The sequence below is a fragment of the Oryzias latipes genome, chromosome 2 (genome assembly GCF_053564925.1).
Source record: "Oryzias latipes strain Hd-rR chromosome 2, Olatipes_Hd-rR_3.1".
Taxonomy (NCBI): Eukaryota; Metazoa; Chordata; class Actinopteri; order Beloniformes; family Adrianichthyidae; genus Oryzias; species Oryzias latipes.
The window spans coordinates 21,072,139-21,089,258 of record NC_136238.1 but is presented as its reverse complement, the minus strand read 5'-3'; the positions used below and the strand labels follow the sequence as shown (position 1 = coordinate 21,089,258).

Below are 17,120 nucleotides of genomic sequence, written 5' to 3'. Positions count from 1 at the left end.
AGCAGCGGAGACGCTCGCCTTGTATTTTTGTTAATCATATTTAAGATAGATTGTTAATTATTTGTACAAGACGACATACGGGAAAAAAGACAAAACCCAGGAGACTTTTTCTTCTTTATTGTCCTGTTGAAAAACCCAGTCATCACCACCCAGACGAGGGCCCCCAGTCATGGAGGGAGGCCCCCTGGAACATCTCCACATAGCCAGCTGCAGTTTGACACCCTTAGCTCTGTTGTTCCACGGAAGGAAAAATCCCATACCATGATGCCTCCTCCTCCTCTGTGCCACATTGAAAACATTTCCGATGTGAAATGCCGGTAATGTTAGAAGCATCATTGAGGTTACTTTGTTTTTTCTGTTCAGTGAACTTTCTTCTACTTTTCAAAGTCTGTTGTTTTGTGTTTCTTTACAAAGTCTTTCTGTCAGAATTCCAATAATTTATGGGTGTATAAACAGCCCCTTAAGTTATATCTTTTAAAATGACTTTACAATACATCAGAACAGTCTATCAGTAAGGGGTAAGGATTCTGTCAATAAGAAACATGTATAAAGACACAATTAGTAATTTGTGCTCAACTTTGAATGTGAAATATATGAATGGAAGATTCAGTTTTACATGACCAAACATGTCTGGTTGGAATACGATTGCTTTGTTTTGAATACGGCTTTTCTGTGTCTTGAATGCTACATTTCCCGTTAACTCGCTGTCAGAAACACGTCACGGGGTCACAGGCATATACATCAAGTCAGGAAACATTTTTATTTATATTTGAGATGGATAATGCACTGTAGGGAGGGGGGGGGGCTTCTACACTGCATTGAGGATGTGTTCTATAATGTTCTGTGGCTGACCACCAAGAAAAGGAATACTTATGTAAACTCTTATATAATGTTATGTAAACTCTGATATAAGGTTGTATGGCTAATCACCAAAAAAGGAGAATATCTTGACATGTTTATGGTGTTTCTATGACTGGCCCCCAGAAGGAATGCTTAATATAAAGCTTCTCTCCGTAAAAGGGAGTGCTCTGTAGAAGGTATTCTGACATGTTTACGATGAGCCTACGTGCAGGATGAACTTGCAGGGAGGGACCGGCCATCCATCCCTGCGGGCTGACCTTTGCATCAAAGAATATAAAAGATAGGTAATCCTAACTTGACTCGGAGTCTGCTCTGGGTTACGTACGAACGCCCAGCCGGAGTTTTTTTTTTTTCCAAGCCACTCTATCTGGACTGTTGGCTCTCCAGTCCGTGTGTCATGTTGGGGGCAGATGAATCTTTTCTGTTGAAACTGCACGGCTTAAACTCCTGTGTTATGATGTTTGACTGATTTAGCGGGGGGAAAAAAGGTACATTTATTCTAGCTTGCAGTCTTTGAGTCATTTGTTTCTGCTCAGTGCCTACCTCCCTCGAACCTGCAAAAAATTATTTCATCAAACAATATTTATTTATTAAACTTAAAAAATGAGCTTTTTAGAAAAAAAGCTGCCGCATTTTGTCGGTGCCAGGCGTCAAGAGCTGACCGTGTAAACAATGCACCAGTGTAGAGCACTGCGCGGGATTTAGGCCTGCACAATATACCGCAAATTTATTGTTATCGCAACATCAAGCTGTGCAATATGCATACCGCAAAAGATGTCAAAAATCGCAATAAACGGTTACCTTAAATGTGCTAAAACAAACTCATGGCAGCTTGAAATATTGAACATATGAAATAAATCCCTTTATGCATTTAACCAATCGGAAGGACCCGTTTACGTTGTTGATCAATCAGATGAGCCCTTTTATGTTTGACGTTTGCCTCCTATGTCGACAAGGGTCATTTGGAGTATAATTTTTAAACTGTTGCAGTGAAATGGAAATTATGTTTTTGGTTGTTTTGCTATTTGTTTATATACCGCAAATTATATCGTTATCGCAATATTAATCACCAATATCGCATATCGCGAGTTTTCCTCATATCGTGCAGCCCTAGTGGGACTATTTTCTTCATCCCGGTCCCGCCTGCGCCCGCTCCCACAACGTATGCGTTACATTCCTGCCCGCACCCGCAAAACTCAGAGAGTTTATTCCCGCACAGTAATAGAGATGCATTGATTTTGTATCGTCTCCCGTCCCGCAGGAAAAAAACACGTATTTTTATTAATATTATTAAAGAGATTCATGTCCCTCCTCCAGCCTCATCTTTTCATGCATTCCTCTTTTGTGTAATGTGCAACTTAATTATTAAATATATTTTCACAAATCCTGTTCGGTTAAAAGTGTGCGTGTGTGTGTGCGTGCGCAGACAGACGGCCTGAAGCGCGCTGAACCAGCTGGTAAAGACGCAGGTCAAAGTCATTTGAATTTATGGAGGAAAAAAACATTAATGGTTCAACAGAGCTGAAAATCTATGAATTATTTTTTATTTTATCCAGTTTTTGCTGTTTTGCACCTCAGTGGGGCATCAGCACGCAGATCTGAACACCATGCGTGACTCACGATGAACCTCGTTTGAGGTTCTTTTCTGCTTCATCCATTGACCTGCTTCTTCCTTATCCCGTCAGTGTTGCCAGATAGATTGACAGCTCCTTCATCCTTCTGCTGCGCTTGAGCGCCCCGACTATCGTGTTAACCTGCTATGACCGTATTTTGCGCTCTCTGTGTAGAATACACTGCGAGCGCGGGGAAAAACAACTCTCAGCTGCAGAGGATGTGAACAGGTGAACAGGTAGAGAGGAAAAGCAGGTAAAGAGGCGGGGGAGGGGCTTTGGCTTCAAACTCTGTCAGAGAGATGAAAACATGGGCTTCAGCTTGAGACGCAGCTTTCACTTTGTTGAAGCAGAGACTTTCTCTGGGATGATTTTATGAACTCAAACATGGAAACATGATTACCAAGTAGAACTCTTCAAAATAAAAAACCTGATCTCTCAACATTCTCAGTGTCTACCATGCATTGATGCACACATCGCTCCATGTAGCGTTTAGACCATGACCTCTAGCTGGTAGCTCCGCCCACATGCCACCGCGGTATCAGGCTTTAAAGAACACACTAAGAGGCGGGGCGTTGCACACCCCCAACAACAGGTTAGATGACAGACGCCATGAGGTGTCTCTACCTGGTGCCTTCACAGAGCTTCAGTACATAAGACTCCAACAGCCGCACAGCCTAACTTAAGGCCCGTACACACCGGGACGAATTTCGCCCGCGATATTCGCCGACGTTTAACGCCTCGTGACTAAACAAAGGGCACCAATGTGAGTGTGCACACCGACGCGAAAAAACGCCACGTGTCAAAGCGTCACTTTTTAAAAAGCGCCTCGGGTTCATTTTTTTGGTTTGACGCGCCGCGTCGAAATCTATTCGACCAATGAGAATGGCGCTTTTGCACACGTGTCTGGAGCCTCTGAAGTTACAGTAAAACACAACTTGGGGGTGCTCAAACACAAAACTGCCTTGCTGAGCACATATATAAGCGAAGAAGATAGACGCCAAGTAGCGTCTACACATCTGCGAAGAAATAATGACGGACATTCTAAAATATCCCCGAACCAAGCACCAGTTGGAGCAACTGGTGCTTGAAATATTCATGTTTTCTTTGTAAGATTCTGACAAGCGTGAGTGAAAAGCGACTTTAAGAAGCGTAAAGTTGCGCAGCGCCACCTTGTGTACAGGAGTATTTCTGTTTACATTAAGCGCCATCTAATGTCAGGGAATGAAATTGCATGTTCGCTCGGCTCATCGTCAGCGAAAATCGCCTGGGTGTGAACACAAAAAACGTGTCGAAAAACGCTGGCAAATAACGCCTGGCGAATATTCGTCCCGGTGTGTACGGGCCTTTACACTGACCCAAACCTATAACAAGGAGCAATGTTGAGTTTATTGTCTTGCTCAAGGACACTTTGATACATGGGCTGGCGGGGCGGGAACTAAACCTGGAATCTTCTGATCAGAGGTTGACCGCTCTACGTCAGCACCACATTTCTTGTTTATGCGTACAATAGCATAAATGAAAAATGCAGCTCTCATTCTAGACAAGGGGTGGCGAACACGCGGCTCTCGACTTGGCCAATGAGCGTGCGGCTCTTTGCGTCTCATCATATTTTCTATATACTGTGCCTCATTTCATAATTCTTTCCTTCTTAAACTACACTCAAACCATCAGAGGGTAGTAAAAATAGATAATAATAAAAGTAATTTGGCAGTGTGTGTGTTTGATTCTGCTCCCGACACATACGTGACCGCCAATCATTTGCGCAGGTTACGCCCAAAGCCGGAACACATAGATACAGATTTGATGTGCCTGCAGACTGTTACCCTCATGGTCAAAATGGTGAAATTCAGAGTATAAAGATAAACACAGGACGTTTCTGGAAGAACGGGAAGATTCTTACAGTTTTACTGAACAGAATGGCAAGTCACGATGTTTATTATTATGAGCTTTTGGAAGCAGTAAAATAGTTCATGGCAGAAAAGAACAAAACGGATCCTGGAGAAAATTAAAAACTCTTCCTGATCTGACACAAATTGTCTCCTTTATTAACAAGTTGAAGCTTTTCAAAGTGCACATTCAAAACGGCCATCATTCTACTTTCCTTCTTTGCTGAGCTCACAGCAGAAAGCTGCAGTCCAAATGAATTAAGCGCAGAACGTTTTGCTGCCACTTTTCTCATGGATCCTTTAATGCAGAGAGGCTACGACTGGCCTGGGGGTTAGTCCCGCCCGCCTTCAGCCCTTAAGGATCATGGGAAGTGGGAAATCTTAAATGTAAAACCGTGAGCCAGGGAGATATGAGCAGAAGTGAGCTTCATGCGGTTTGGCTGTACGTGTTTGTGTTCAAGTTAATGGGCTCCTAATGTGTAGGGGGGTCAAGGGGTAAAGCAGTCAGTTTAATGGTAACTTAGCACTTGTTTTCTTACTACGTTGAAGGATGAACTGAGTCGTGGCAATGTATGAACAATTAATAAATTATTTGCTTTTGGTGCAAAAAGTCAGTCATTCAATTTTAAATAAAAAACTACATATAAAAGCAAGATTTTCTAATGAAGGTAAAAATTTATTTAATTTGCACACAACTGAAATGTCATGTATTTAATGTGTTTATTGTGAATATGAATCACTTAGACACCAGCAGGATGCTCTGACCAGATGTTTGTGTATTTGTTGGTGTAAGGGTCATTGAAAGAGGAATGTTGAGATACAAAGAATTACCTGTTAAATACTGTTGGATAAATGGTGACATATTCACTTTTATCATCGTAAATCTGACTTCAGAGGAGTCAGTGGCTCACCTGCCATCGACCTCACTGCATATCACTGAGTAGTAGTGTGTGTCAGAAAGAGGCAGAGAAAAGAGTTAGATAGAGAGAGTGTGTGTTTGTATGTGATGAGAGAGAGTGTGTGTGTGTGGAGGGGGGTATCTGACCTCCAGGGTAGTTGCTGTGTAAACTCTGGCTAAGCTGCATTGATGTGTGTATTGAGGGTGGACAATTTCCTTGAAATAATCACAAGTGCAATACTTGCTGTTGTATTGTAGGGAGAGGAGTGTGTTATGGAAAATAATTTTGCTTTAATTGCGTGTTTGTGTGTGTACGTCTTGGCAGGTCAGTGTGTGGTGTGGCTCTTTGACTCTCACAGTGAAGAAATTCGGCTCTTGGTGTCAAACTTGTTTGCCACGCCTGCACTAGACTTATAAAAAGCCCTCTGAGCATAATGCTAGTTTTATATAAAAGAAAGTGCTTTGGACATTTTCCCAGACATGACAATAATATTAGAAACATCTAATAATGACCAGAACAACAGAGCTGTAATAATGCAGCTGTCATGAATCACGTGAATTTAGGCCTGAACTCCGCAGACGAGGGGCGGGCATGTGTGACCGACTTATTATGGATATTGACCAGTTTTACTGTCAATTTTCATGGTTAATATCCCAAATAGTTACACATGATGACATTACTGGCATTAAAGGGTTAACTATGATGGTCCTGAAGTTCAAATCCCACCCACAAATCTCTCGACACAAAACCTTATAAATATTACAACAATTAAAAAGGAAAACAAATAATAAAACACAGTATCATTATGCATTAGAAATCACTGCCAGCAAGCTGCTGGTGTCCTCTCAGCGCCCTACCCGCCAATATTAACTGCACCTTAGACATTCAGGGACCCTTGGTGGGGAGGGGGTTTGGACATCACTGTAAATAATCAGGAGATGTCCTCTCAGTTTTAAATTTTAAATCCATCCTTAAGTACACACACAAAATATACACAAAATATACACTCCAACACACACGCTCACAAACACACATGCATTACACACGGAAGAAGGGACCTCTGATCTTCTTTCCCCTACCCCATCCTGGTGGAGGGAACCAGGCCCTCAGCAATAGGGGACGTGTCCCTTGGGTGCTGGCGTCCTGGGCTAGGCAGCCCTTCTCCACACAGGGAGAGGGATCCCTGAGTCCTCTGGAAAAACCATGAGCGGGTGATCCCGTCACATCTGGGTGTCCCTGTGGTGAAGGTTTGAGCGCCGACCTTCTCCAAAATTTCAACTGTGAGTGAGCCTGGTTGGGCCTTGTTTACAACATTCCTGGTGGGCCCCGACTTCTCTTAGGCATCCTCCTTCTGGGCAGGGGTGGCTGGCCCCTGACTTGCTCTCTCCTGGACCAACCATGGGCTGGGTGGGTGGCTGCATGGAGCGTGGGGGCGGGTTTCCCTTTAGGGGCCCTGGCTGGTGTCCTGGGGTTGGGGTGGGGGGATGCTCAGAACTCCTTGATGGTGGCGGGGTGCTCTCCCGAGGCAAGGTGCGTCTGTCTGTTGTTGCTGTAAGTCCATCAGGTTTATCCTCCAGTTCTGCCTGGACCCTGTTAAAAATTGTCCCACTGCTTCATCAGCCAAAAGCTACACAGACGTGCATTAACAGGAGGGTTTTAATGAGAATCACCAAGAAAGGGGGCTAATAAACAAGACAAAATTTTAGCTTTCTAATTTTTACTTGCCAACCAGAAAAAAAATGCCTGAAATTGGCTGAAGGCAAGTGCTAGGTCCAGCAGTGAGGCTATGTGGTACTACTGGTTCTTTTTACATTCTATCATTCACCTCAAAATAAGATAAGCACTCACTCGAGCACAGGTGCTATCTCACCTACACAAATGGTGTGCTATTTTGCTTGACTGAATAAAATGTTTCACTTGTGTTAGTCTGAATTCATAAGTATGCATGTGTGAATGGTAAGTTTTTGTGTACATTTTGACAATGTTTATATTTGAAGATTTTTGGAGCCAATAGGTGTGTTTGTAAAAATGGAATGTGTGTGTGGACAGGCCCCGCCTAGATCTGAGCCTGACAGTAATCATTATAAACATCCAGCAACTTGGATACCCTCTTATATAATCAACCTCCTACCCCCCCCCCAACATCCCTCCTTTTCTTTTTCCGTCTGGTCCAACAAAAAACTGTTAAACATATGATTAATATGAATAAAGTTTAGTATAATTTACAAAAGGGTATATTCAAATAAACATCTGGTATGTCAGAAGATTCATAACCTCATGTTGTGAAAGTAAAATTTGTCCAACACAAGAAGAGGCCTTAAAAAAAAGAAAAACAAACAAAATTAAAAGGAAACATTTCAGAAAAAAATAAGTATTTTTCAGAAATCAAAGTAGAATATTAAAAAATGAAGCAAAGATGAAACTGGAAAATGTAGGTATTACTGGACATCAGTGATTTAATGATGACGTTTGTCCATTAATCTGACAAAGTTATTTGCCACGAAGCTCCTTAAACGGTAAACATGAAATTGTACTGTTGACCCTAACACAGCTGAAATAACAAGACTTTTCTAAAGTGTGGCTGGCTTAACCAACACAAACAGTAGCCCCTGGTCTTTTAAGAGGGCTTGAGAAGCACGTCCCGTGGCAGGGTGGCTGGGTCAGACGGGGTGTCTTGGTCTCGTTCCCAATCAAGGAGGCTCGCAGGCTTCAATAAACACTCCTGTGGGATGGAGGGGTCCTCTGTGCTGCATGCTGGGAGAAAAAAGTGCTCTCTAGCTAAACACAGTGTTTTAACTATTTTGTGTAGATGTTTCACAGGATGTTCAGTTGGCTGTTCTTTACGGTGAGGATCACGATTCACAGATTTTTTTTAAAATATATTTTTATTTTTTGGTTTATCTTCTGGAAATCAGGATTACGGTAAAATTTAATTACCAACGACAACAACAAAAGCAATTTTCTTCTGGATAACATTTGGTTAAAATAATGTTAGTAATACAGGGGAAATCAAATGTAATATGCAGTATACTATAAAAATATGGTGGAAAAAGAATACATTTAAACCGTTTCTTTGATTAGGTGTTTGACTACAAACAACTGAAAAACCAACGTCACCTCTTACTGTTTTAACTTTGAATGAGATCAAATTAGTTACTTTAATTTGTGTAGAATCTGACTTGAATTATTTAGGTTTTTATTGGTGTTTTATTACTAAGTAGTGTTTTAATACACAAAGTCCTTTGAAAGTATAAAAGGTCTTCTTTTTGTGTTTATGTTCCTGCAGCCCTCCCCCAGGATGCAACCGAAGAGGAAGATCTCTGCAATCAGCAAATAAACTTTGGAGTGGAACAGAAGGAACAAGAGCTTCTACACATTAAAGAGGAGCAGGAGGAACCAGAACCTCCACAAATCAAAATAGAGCAGGGGGAACCAGATCCTCCACAAATCAAAATAGAGCAGGGGGAACCAGATCCTCCACAGATTAAAGAGGAGGCGAAAGAACAAGAACCTTCACAGATGAAATTAGAGCAGGAGGAACATGAAGCTCCACAGATTAAACAGGAGCAAGAAGAACTCTGCATCAGTTGGGATGAGGAGCAGTTTGATATAAAGCAGGAGACTGATACCTTGATGAAGATTCCTACTTATGACGAAAATCAGAACAGTGAAGCAGATCTAAACGATCAACAGAGCTTTAATGTAACTGATAGTCAGGATGAAGAAGGAGACCAACATGAAGAATCAACATCAACTACAGATGGAGAGACAGACCCACAGAACAGAGATCAGAGGAAGAGAAGAGACAGACGTCAAGTCCAAAATGTGGACAGCTCTCACATGTCAGAAAGTCAGTGTGATACTGATGTTAAAAAAAGCATAAAGAAGGAATCTTTGGTTAAGAAATACAAAGAATGTCCAAATGAAAAGGGGCATTCCTCTATAAAGCCTGGTGAAAGCTCACAGATTGTTAGTAATCTCTTTCTCAACTCGAAAACTGAGTGTGATGACAGACTTTATTTCTGTCCAGAATGTGGTAAAAGTTTTGGTAACTGGTCTCAGTTCAGAGTTCACATGAGAACTCACACAGGAGAGAAGCCTTTTTGTTGTAAAGAATGTGATAAAAGGTTTAGTGATGCATATGATCTCAAAATACACATGAGAACTCATACAGGTGAGAAGCCTTATTCTTGTAATAAATGCAATTTTAGTTGTAGTCGTTCCTCTAACCTCAAATCACACATGAGAACTCACACGGGAGAAAAGCCTTTTACCTGTAAAGAATGTGACAAAAGTTTTACTCAAATGTATAGTCTGACTCCACACATGAGGACTCATACAGGAGAGAGGCCTTTTTCTTGTAAAGAATGTGATAAAAGCTTTAGGCACAAATCTGTTTTAAAAAGACACATGAGAACTCACACAGGAGAGAAGCCTTTTTTTTGTAAAGAGTGTGATACAGCTTTTAGTCGTTTATTTCATCTCAAAATACACATGAGAACTCACACAGGAGAAAAGCCTTTTTCTTGTACAGAATGTGGTACAACTTTTAGCCGTGCATCTAGTCTTAAAACACACATGAGAACTCATACAGGAGAAAAGCCTTTTTCTTGTACAGAATGTGGTACAACTTTTAGCCGTGCATCTAGTCTTAAAACACACATGAGAACTCACACAGGAGAAAAACCCTTTTCTTGTACAGAATGTGAAAAAGGTTTCAGTTGTGTATCTCATCTCAAAACGCACATGAGAACTCACACAGGAGAAAAGCCTTTTCCTTGTACAGAATGTTGTACAAGTTTTAGTCGTGTATCTAGTCTTAAATCACACCTGAGAACTCACACAAGAGATAAGCCATTTCCTTGTACAAAATGTGTTACAAGTTTTAGTCGTGTATCGTATCTCAAAACACACATGAGAACTCACACAGAAGATAAGCCCTTTTCTTGCAAATAATGTGAGATAAGTTTTAGCCAATTATCTAGTCTCAAATCTCACATGAGAACTCATACAGACAAGAAGCTCTTTTAGTCAAAAAAGAATTTGGTAAAAATTCTCAACTTTAAAATTCTGGGGTCAAATCAGGAGCAGCTTTAAACAAATGATAAAACAGAGAGTACATTTGAAAAACAGACCTTGTAAATTAAAAAATAATGGAAAATTAGAAAACAGTTACAACTTCAAAAGTACATATTTTAACCTTGAAGGAAATATACCAAATTTGAAAACAGAATTATAATTTGTAACACAAACTTAGAAAAAATAGTATGGGGTAAGTTAATTGTCAAAAAGAAACATGTTCATAGAGAGTGTTGCGCACACTTTGTAAAAACAAAAAAGAAAGAAAAATGACTACTTCATTTGGTTTTGTGTTTGACATGTCTGTTCTGCATACGACTTGTTTGCTGTCGATACATCTTTTCTTTGTTTTGAATACAACTTTTATTTCAATTGAATACAAAATTTTTCCTTTTAGATTACTGTCAAAAGTACATCAGGCATTTCTATCGAGTGACAAAACACTGATTCAACAGAGTGCACATGCGTGCTGACTACAACTAGACATAGAATGTCAGGGGAAAATGGCGCCACTATATTGGAGGACAATCAGGGACAGAGGAACAGTTTTTCTTTCTATTTTAGCATTACTTTGTTATTGTTATATATTCATGTCACAGCAGTGTCTATATGACTTTGTATTAACAATAAAATATAGCAAATCAATTACATCATATTTGGGGATGTGTAGATAAAGTTATAACAGAACAACCCCTTCTATATGTCAACAAAAAAATCTGAAAAACAAAGTAAGTTGGATATTCTGATCCTACAGACGTTTTTTTCTTTCTTTTTAGTTAGCCTGCTTAAGCTAAGAGTTTGCTTTCTTATTTTTGTCATTTACCGTTCGTCGTTCTATCTTTTATTTATTTATTTTGACAAATGTATCTGCTGGCAAGCTATGTGGAGAAATGAAATAAATTTGCCGACTGGTTTAGTTCAATGAATGAAAAGACGCGACAAGTCTCCTGTTTGCTCCATACCTTTTTGATTTATCTGATTAGCGTTCGTTCTGCCTTTCAGTTTGTTTTGTTATTGCTCTGCAATGGATCAAACAACAATATCCAAACTTATAAAACCTGGCAAACAACCTGGCAGCACCAGTATCCTCTGTGCCCTGTGAGAGAGTGTTCTCCAAAGCTTGGGTTCAGGCCCTGAACTTATGTTTCTAAATAATAGTGATGTGTCGGTCACAAATGAAATGGCTCTCAGTGGCTCTTTAGAGTGAATGACGAGAGGGTTTTTTTTTTCTTTCTTTTTTTTTTTTTTTTTTACTTACTGCACATTGATACAGTAATTCAGTTAAAAGAAGAATACAAAGAAATGAACATTTCTGACGTGTGTGAAAAACACATTTTTTTTATCCTGATATTTTAATTTTATAAGATACCTTTTTAGGTTTTCATCATCTGTAAGCTGCAATTATCAAAATCTATAAAATGAAGGATTTATACAGTTCAATATAGGTATAGTTATTCGATACAATGATCCTCATTGCATGAATAGATTTATAAAAATGTGAAACTTTAAAATGAATATTGATTTTTATAGATGAACCTGTAAATAGAAATTTTTTCTTTTTAACTATAATAATTTAATCTTCCACTCTTAAATGGCTTCATTTTGGTTGTAGTTTATGCTGATACAATGTGTGTGTTGTCTTTGCCTGTGTTACCATGACAACACTGGAAATATTTTCTGTAGATCTTTTGTTCTGACACTTTTTTTATGTGATTGGTGAACATTTCAAATCAGCGATTGCAGTTTATATAATCTGGGTCATATAAGCCAGTACTTTCTTAAGGAATGGATTTTTTTCAAAAAGGTGAAGAAAGAACCAGACTGTGGTTTTGTGTCTTGTTCCTGTGATTCATATTTTCTAGTAGAGATTAGAATAGTTATTCTTCTTAGTTCTTAGTGCTCTGTCCTAATCTTTACTGTGAAGAATAAAGTGGACATGATCATCATTCAGAACTGTGGTGTCTTTCATTCATTTTTTTCCCCTTTGTGTTTCAATATATATATTTTTTGGAGGCAAACAAAGTTTAAAAAGAAAAACAATATCAGAAGTCTCACACTTCTTGAGGGGGGTGACCTTGAGATAAGATAGGACTTTATCAATCCCACAATGGGGAAATTCTTTTGTCTGCAGCAGTAAAATGAAAAACAGTGCAGCAATATAAAAGAACATCTTTAAATTACATGACAATTAAGTTCAATTAAAAAAAAAGCACACCAAAACAATGAGACTCATAAGAACAAATGAATAACACTGGGTAAGTTGTGTGACACTACAGTCTGATGGCTGTGGAAAGGAATGACCTGCGGTAGCGCTCCTTCTTGCACTGTGGGTGTGACAGTCTCGTGCTGAAGTTTGGTGCAGGGGAGGGAGGGGTTTTCCATGATGGATGTGATCTTAGCCAACATCCTCCTGTTTGCCACCTCCTTGATGGACTCCAGTGTGCAGCCCAGGGGGGTATTCCAGAAAGCAGGTTATGCTAGCTCTCACGATAAGTTTGAGGCTAAGGAAGTGGATAACCTCAGCCTTCGGTTCCAAAAATGCAGGTATGTTTCAGTGTATGTCAAGTTGCCATAGCAACTCATGCTCTGAACATAACCTGGTCCGGAGCAGGTTTAGTTGAAGCTTAGTTTGTTTACAGAGAGGCGAGGCAGCATGGAGTGTCCATTTGAAGATGATTTAGTGGATGAAGAAGCTCAGATAATACTTTTTCCACAGTGAGATGGTGATAAGACCACATATGGATGTTGGAAAAATATTTTTTTACTTTGATCTAACTTAATTATTTGTTTCAGTTAAGATAAATCTTTTTTTGTAAGTCAGTTTAAAAATTACACATAGTTTTCAGACAGTTATTTTACTTTCATTCAAATTAATTCAATTAAGTAGGTGTAACTTTGGTGCTGCTGTTAGATCGGCACCGCAAAGGATTCTGGGATATCATTCCCTTTGCCTGTCTGGACGAATTTGGGTTTAAGTGTGGGTTTTGACCAAATGTGTTAAGTTGTTTAGCTGTTTTACTGTGTTTTACCATGTTTTGCCGAGTTATTTTGCCCTACTGAGCTTACGTTTCTGCACCATGAGTGAGAGTGAAGGAGAGGATGATGAGTTTATATACCACCCCTACGGGCCTTTGATGCAACGATAATAACGGTAAATTCCTACTTGAGATTTTGCACTCCGTGCATTTTTCCCCCCGTCTTTTTTATTGTTATAAAAATGAGAATATCTGCCGGCTCAAACTTAGACATTTGAGAGTTCAAGAAATATAATTAATTAAGATGGAAAAAAGATTAATTGAATTCGAGTAATGTGACATTTAGTTAAATAAATATGTAAATTTGAGTTGTATAAACAATTATTGAGTTTTATAGACGTAAGAAATTAGGTTAAATAAATTTAACTCAATTGTTTGTTCCCAATAGAAGTAATTCATTTAAATTGGCAAAATTGGATACGTTATATATATATATATGCGTCACAAGAAAAATGGAAACAAGATCAGAAACTCGTGCGTTTACTTTGTCTGCTCTTTTTCTACACGCAGAAACTCTTTCTTTTACTGATGATGCAGCCGTGTTACTTTTTTGATGGACGTATAATCTTCATACGCCGTCATTAAAATCTCAGACTCCGTCTCACTGAAGTACAGCGTTTTTTGTTTTTTTTCACCACGTGTTTCCATGGTGACTCAAGAAATCGGCGATCTATTGAGATTGTCTTTATGTACCTGCTGTGCACGCCCATTAACCCAGGGTTACCAAGTCGAGCGTAATTACGCCAACTCTTATCCGGTGTTTTGGAACCGACATACCCAGAGTAAGCAAGTTCAGGCGGATTTCAGCCAGAGTTCAGGCTCAAAGTCAGGCTAGTTTAAACATGCTTCCTGGAATACCCCCCAGGACAGAGCAGGCTTTTTTAACCAGTTTGTTAAGTCCCTTCCTGTCCCTGCCTGTACTGCCCCCATAAAGGGCTACTGAGGCAGCTGTCTGCACACACCAAAAGACCTCAGTCTCCTCAGCAAGTGAAGGTGACGCTGGCCTTCTGGCCAGATCAGCTGTTCAGAGAAATGGAAAGAAAACCTCTTTTTCTTCCGGTCTCTTCAGACTCTTTCCTTTCAGTCAGGCTTCTGCATTGGACCAATCAGCTGCAGCCTTTCTCCTGAAAGCGGAACAGTTGGAAATTAATTGAAAAAAAATGTTTAAAAATTTGTGGCATTGAAAAAAATAAAATAGCCATTAAAAAGCACATTTAACTATTTTATGACACATTTAATTGCTCCAGTATGGGCTGGAAGGGACACTGTGTTTTCACAATATTTATAGTGACTTGGTTAGAGACATTTTTGAACTTGCAGACCATGTGGAATCAGAGTTGGCTAACCAAGAACACATATTATGTAAGACAGAGGAATTGATTGAAGTTTTTGAAATAACAGTGACTGAAAACTCAGCAGAAGACACACCAGGACCAGGGGCCTCATTTATAAAACTTTGCGTAGGATTTGCGTCAGAAGTGGCGTACGGATGAAACATAGGATGTGCGTACACAAAGAAATATTCGGAGTTATAAAACCGTGCGCACGCACATCCTACGCATCTTTCTCTTAATAAATCACAACCAATTCTAAATGCTGCGCAGCTTTTGCGGCTTCATGACACGCCCATAGTTGCCCATAAATAGTCCGTGAAACGCCCACAAATGAATATTCATTGATTGCGAAACCATGCCAAACACGGAGAGAAAATTAAAAAAACGTAACTTCTCTCAATGTGAAGTAGAAGTTATCGTTGGCGAGGTGGAAAAGAGGATAATAATGTTGTTTGGAGGGCACAGTGTGGGCATTACTAATGCCAAAAAGGCACGTGAGTGGCAAACAGTGGCAGACGCTGTAAATGCTGTAGCCTCACAACCTCGGACCGTGGCCGAAATAAAAAAGAAAAGGTCGGACATCAAAGTCAAGGCAAAATAACGTCTAGCGCTGACCCCCCCACACACACACACACACACACACACACCCGTGTCTGCCATGGGTGGGTGGGGGGGGGGGGGACACCGGAGCTGACCCCTCCTGATGAGAGACTGGCGGCAATAATTGGGGAATCCCTTTTAAGTGGAGTGGTGACTGAGGCGCAGGGGGACACCGACGCGCCAGATGCACGGGGTGACACACCCCCAAAAGCCCGCAGAGGAAGTCGGAACCGGCTCATAAGCCACTCGTCCTCATTTGCCAGCAAGTCTTCTTGCTGTCTAAAGATGCGTTCACTCCGAATTCTTCCATTTGCCACATCTTCTAAGAGCGCAAGATCAGCCATTGTGCGTCATTACGCATTGTGATGGGGCATTTTATTTCCCTCCATTTAATTACATCTGACAAGCTGCAGATGTCGGTAATAATCGACGTGGAAATGGGAAATTGTTCAGCGCAAATGTAATTTCTTGTTGCTTTCTGAATGGTCGAGACATACGCCATACATTGTTTTATCAAAAATAAAACAAACTAAAGGCATATGCATGAATACCATAATTCTGTAGCTTATGAAGAAATGTTTTACTATGAAAACAACTTTTCCTAGTGGACAATTAATGCATCTCTCTCTATCTATCCATCTGTCTGTCTGATTGCACCTATATCTGCTCCGCCAGACGGACACATTGACGGGAATGTCAGTTTTGTACATTATTTCGTTCTGTTAAATATATTATTTATGAGGATGAATTGCACAACATGCCAATATTGCAGAAAATATTTCACTTTTCTTTTTGCAAATATGTGTTCATTTGAATTTCTGTTGTAATTTTCGTTTGATTTTTTTGTTTGTTTCACTGCTGATCAATCAAACGGGTGTTTGTGTAGATGTTAATTGTAAGACTTGCTTTGTGAAGTCTTCATGTTATTTCTGAGAGGCAGGATTGTCATTTTCACTTTCACGTGTTTCTTCCATCTGCCGACGGTGTCGCCGTTTCTCATTTCACCCGTTTTTGTGCGTACGCCTGGGTCAGAGCTTGCGTGAAGGACCGCACATTCTCCCGTCAAGTTTGCTTTTTATAAATCTCAACTATTGCGTAGAGAGTGGCGTACGCCTTCTTTTGTGCGTACGCAACGTTTATAAATGAGGCCCCTGAGCTCCTGTCTTGAACTATGAGACATTGCTGGGTTATTCATGTCTTTGATGTGAATAGTTCAAGGTCCTGTAGTTGAAACTTTAGAAAAATGTGCCAATGTAAATTGTTGAAGCAAAATTTATAACATGTTTTTTCAATTAGACCAACTTATCAATTTGAGTTAAATTGCCATAAAAAACTGAGTTGCATGAACTCAATTCAATTAGGTGTTACCAACTGAAGTAATTCAATTAAGTTGGATCAACTTTTTTTCTTTTTAGAGTGTTTTAAGTTACCATTACTCTATTTTTTTAGGCAATCATTTTTCTAAAGAAAATAAGTTTTGAAAAGCATGGTTTTGAGTTTACTGACTCAAACAAATTGATTATCCCTGTACAAGAAGGTAACTAATAAATATCGAGTTCTGTTAAGATAAAATTGTTGTTTTTCCCTATTTTTTTAAGTTATGCAAACTTATTCCTGTGGCTTTAAAACTCAAAACTGCGAGTCATTGTAACTGATGACAGTTAAGTTGTCTTAATGTGTAAATGTAGGTTATATTTAATGCCAATATTTGACTTGCACAAATTGACACTTTTAATTTAACTGTTATGAAGAAATACAAGTAGCACACAATTAAATCTTTTATGTTATGGAAAACTCAGACTTTTTAGTTAAT

The 17,120-nt window shown here is 39.6% G+C and overlaps 2 protein-coding genes across 2 annotated transcripts in view; one reads left to right on the top strand and one right to left on the bottom strand.

The window, feature by feature from the left end:
- LOC101169095 (uncharacterized) overlaps window positions 1–12,291 on the top strand; it is a 107,742-nt gene extending 95,451 nt beyond the window's left edge. Inside the window, exon 3 of the mRNA XM_023962456.2 lies at window positions 8,546–12,291. Within this exon, the coding sequence (XP_023818224.2) occupies window positions 8,546–10,215 (1,670 nt within the window). The 3' untranslated portion in view covers window positions 10,216–12,291. The remainder of the gene's footprint in view (window positions 1–8,545) is intronic.
- Window positions 1–17,120, bottom strand: part of LOC110013798 (uncharacterized) — a 65,358-nt gene that overhangs the window by 28,176 nt on the left and 20,062 nt on the right. The window lies entirely within an intron of this gene.